The sequence below is a fragment of the Octopus bimaculoides genome, chromosome 26, assembly GCF_001194135.2.
Source record: "Octopus bimaculoides isolate UCB-OBI-ISO-001 chromosome 26, ASM119413v2, whole genome shotgun sequence".
NCBI classification, from domain to species: domain Eukaryota; kingdom Metazoa; phylum Mollusca; class Cephalopoda; order Octopoda; family Octopodidae; genus Octopus; species Octopus bimaculoides.
The window spans coordinates 13,228,433-13,230,764 of NC_069006.1; the positions used below are offsets into that span (position 1 = coordinate 13,228,433).

The window sequence follows — 2,332 nt, forward strand, 5'->3', positions numbered from 1 at the left end:
GCTGCCGTAGTCTCCTTTAGAGAGACTTAGAAATATTAATAACTCTCTCTCTCTCTCTATATATATATATGCATACACACATACATACATAAAGAATTAGGGACTCTCTGTGTCTTATGTTTCTTATATGTCATTGTTTACAACACAATTTTTCATTCATTTATATATATATGCATACATACACACACACACACATTCATTATATATACAAATACACACACACACTCATTATGTATACAAATACACACACACATATATATACACATACATACACACACATACGTACACACGCATACATACATTATATATATATATATATATATATATATATATATATATATATTATACACACACACACACATACATATATAGCCATTCCAGTTTATGAAACTCTTTTTAGGAGACGCAGTTATAGTCGTCCTAGATTGTTGTAATTCTTGTATATTATTGTTATAAATTAAACAAGCTGACTTGCAAACTTTTGATATTCCAGATGGAAAGAGAAGGCTATAACAGCACACCAAACACACCCTACTAAATAGCGCTTGTTACCGCTGACTACTTTGCAGAACGTTTGGCAGCTCTCTATGCAATTACTTTTGTGTTAAACCAAGCAAAAACACAACAAAAACTTTAAGAAATGCTCCAGACTGGTCATGGATTAACTTGTATGATCTGAGTATCTGCTTTTCAGGGACAGTGGTGAGAGACAATGAGAGGTGTTGGAGGCACAGGGACATCAGAACATCAGAGCCTGTTGAGAAAATTCACAATTTTCTAGATGAAGATGTAACGTGCCTACAAAGACAATAAGCATTCAGATTGGAGTTGGTGTGGCAATTGTACACAGAATTATTCCTGAAGATCTGAATGTGTGCAGAATTTATGCTGGGTGCTTAGTGACAAACAGAACGAAAGATGTGTTGTAGACAGGAGAGGGATAGTTGAGCTCATTACGTCCAGTCCAATAGTACAAGAGTATCTGTTGACCTGTGAAGAAAGCTGGATTTACTGTTATGATCCAGAGACCAAAAGACAGAGTGTTCAGTGGAAGCATCCTGGCTCCCCTAGACCCAAGGAGGCCAGGCAAAAGAAATTTACCAGCAAGGGCATCATCTACATCCACTAGACCCCACCTCTGATCAGACGGTCAGTAAAAAGTACTTGGTGGAGGTTCTGAGGGAATTCAGGAGGAGATTTTGTCTCAAAAGGCCAGAGTACCTGCACCAGGAAAATGCACCAACCCACACTTCCACCCTGGTACCCAACCACTTGACAGAGACGGCTATCAAAACTGTCCCTTGCCCTCCCTATAGTCCAGACCCTTACTCTCTGGGATGTTTGGTTGTTCCACAAGCTGAAGGAGGAGATAAAGGAAGCTGTGACAAGGGTACTGGACCCCTTCCCTTTGGAGGACTTCCAGGGGGAGGGGCCCTTCATGAAATGGCTGGAGCATGACAACAAATGCATTGAAGTGAGAAGGATCCAACAATGATGATGATGATGATGATGATATATGTATGTGCATGCATGTGTATATATATATACACGTGTGTATATGAGTGTGTGTGTATATATATGTGTGTGTGTGTGTGTGTGTATCATCATCATCATCATCATCATCGTTTAACGTCCGCTTTCCATGCTAACATGGGTTGGACGATTTGACTGAGGACTGGTGAAACCGGATGGCAACACCAGGCTCCAATCTAATTTGGCAGAGTTTCTACAGCTGGATGCCCTTCCTAACGCCAACCACTCAGAGAGTGTAGTGGGTGCTTTTACGTATATGTATATATGCGTATTTGTAAATATATGCGTATGTGCGTGTGTGCATGTTTGTATGTATATGTGTACACACACACACACTCACACACACACACTCACACACAGACACACACACATACACGCATGCATATATCTTCATATAAACAATATAGATATCTAAAAAGGTTCACTTACCCTGTTACACTTCCAAACTTTTTACACCATTCTTTCTCAAGAAGATATCGAGGCTGCAACAACATTTAACAAGGAATTGGTTTTACAAGACATATAAAAACCTTTGTCCTCACCCATCCCCACCCTCTTTATTTCTGCTGTCTTTTCAACAATGGTGCCAGGACCTCAACATTGCCCTGGGAATGGTATTCTTTATTCATTGACTTGTTTGTGGTGGTGGTGGGAGGAGTGGGGTGATGAAATTTTACTTTTTCATTATTTCTATAAGAACAGTTAAACCCCATTCTACAAGAGTTAATTCCAGGTATTTACAAATGTCACGGGCACTGCACCTTCTTTGGCTATCTTGTATAAAAAAAAAGACATAAGT

The 2,332-nt window shown here is 39.5% G+C and overlaps 1 protein-coding gene across 2 annotated transcripts in view; it reads right to left on the bottom strand.

The window, feature by feature from the left end:
* LOC106872586 (cytochrome P450 3A30) overlaps nt 1-2,074 on the bottom strand; it is a 24,542-nt gene extending 22,468 nt beyond the window's left edge. For both annotated transcript variants that reach the window (XM_014919619.2, XM_014919620.2), the window contains exon 1: nt 1,963-2,074. In XM_014919619.2, the coding sequence (XP_014775105.1) occupies nt 1,963-2,027 (65 nt within the window). In that variant the 5' untranslated portion in view covers nt 2,028-2,074. The remainder of the gene's footprint in view (nt 1-1,962) is intronic.
* Between the last annotated feature and the right edge of the window lie 258 nt (nt 2,075-2,332).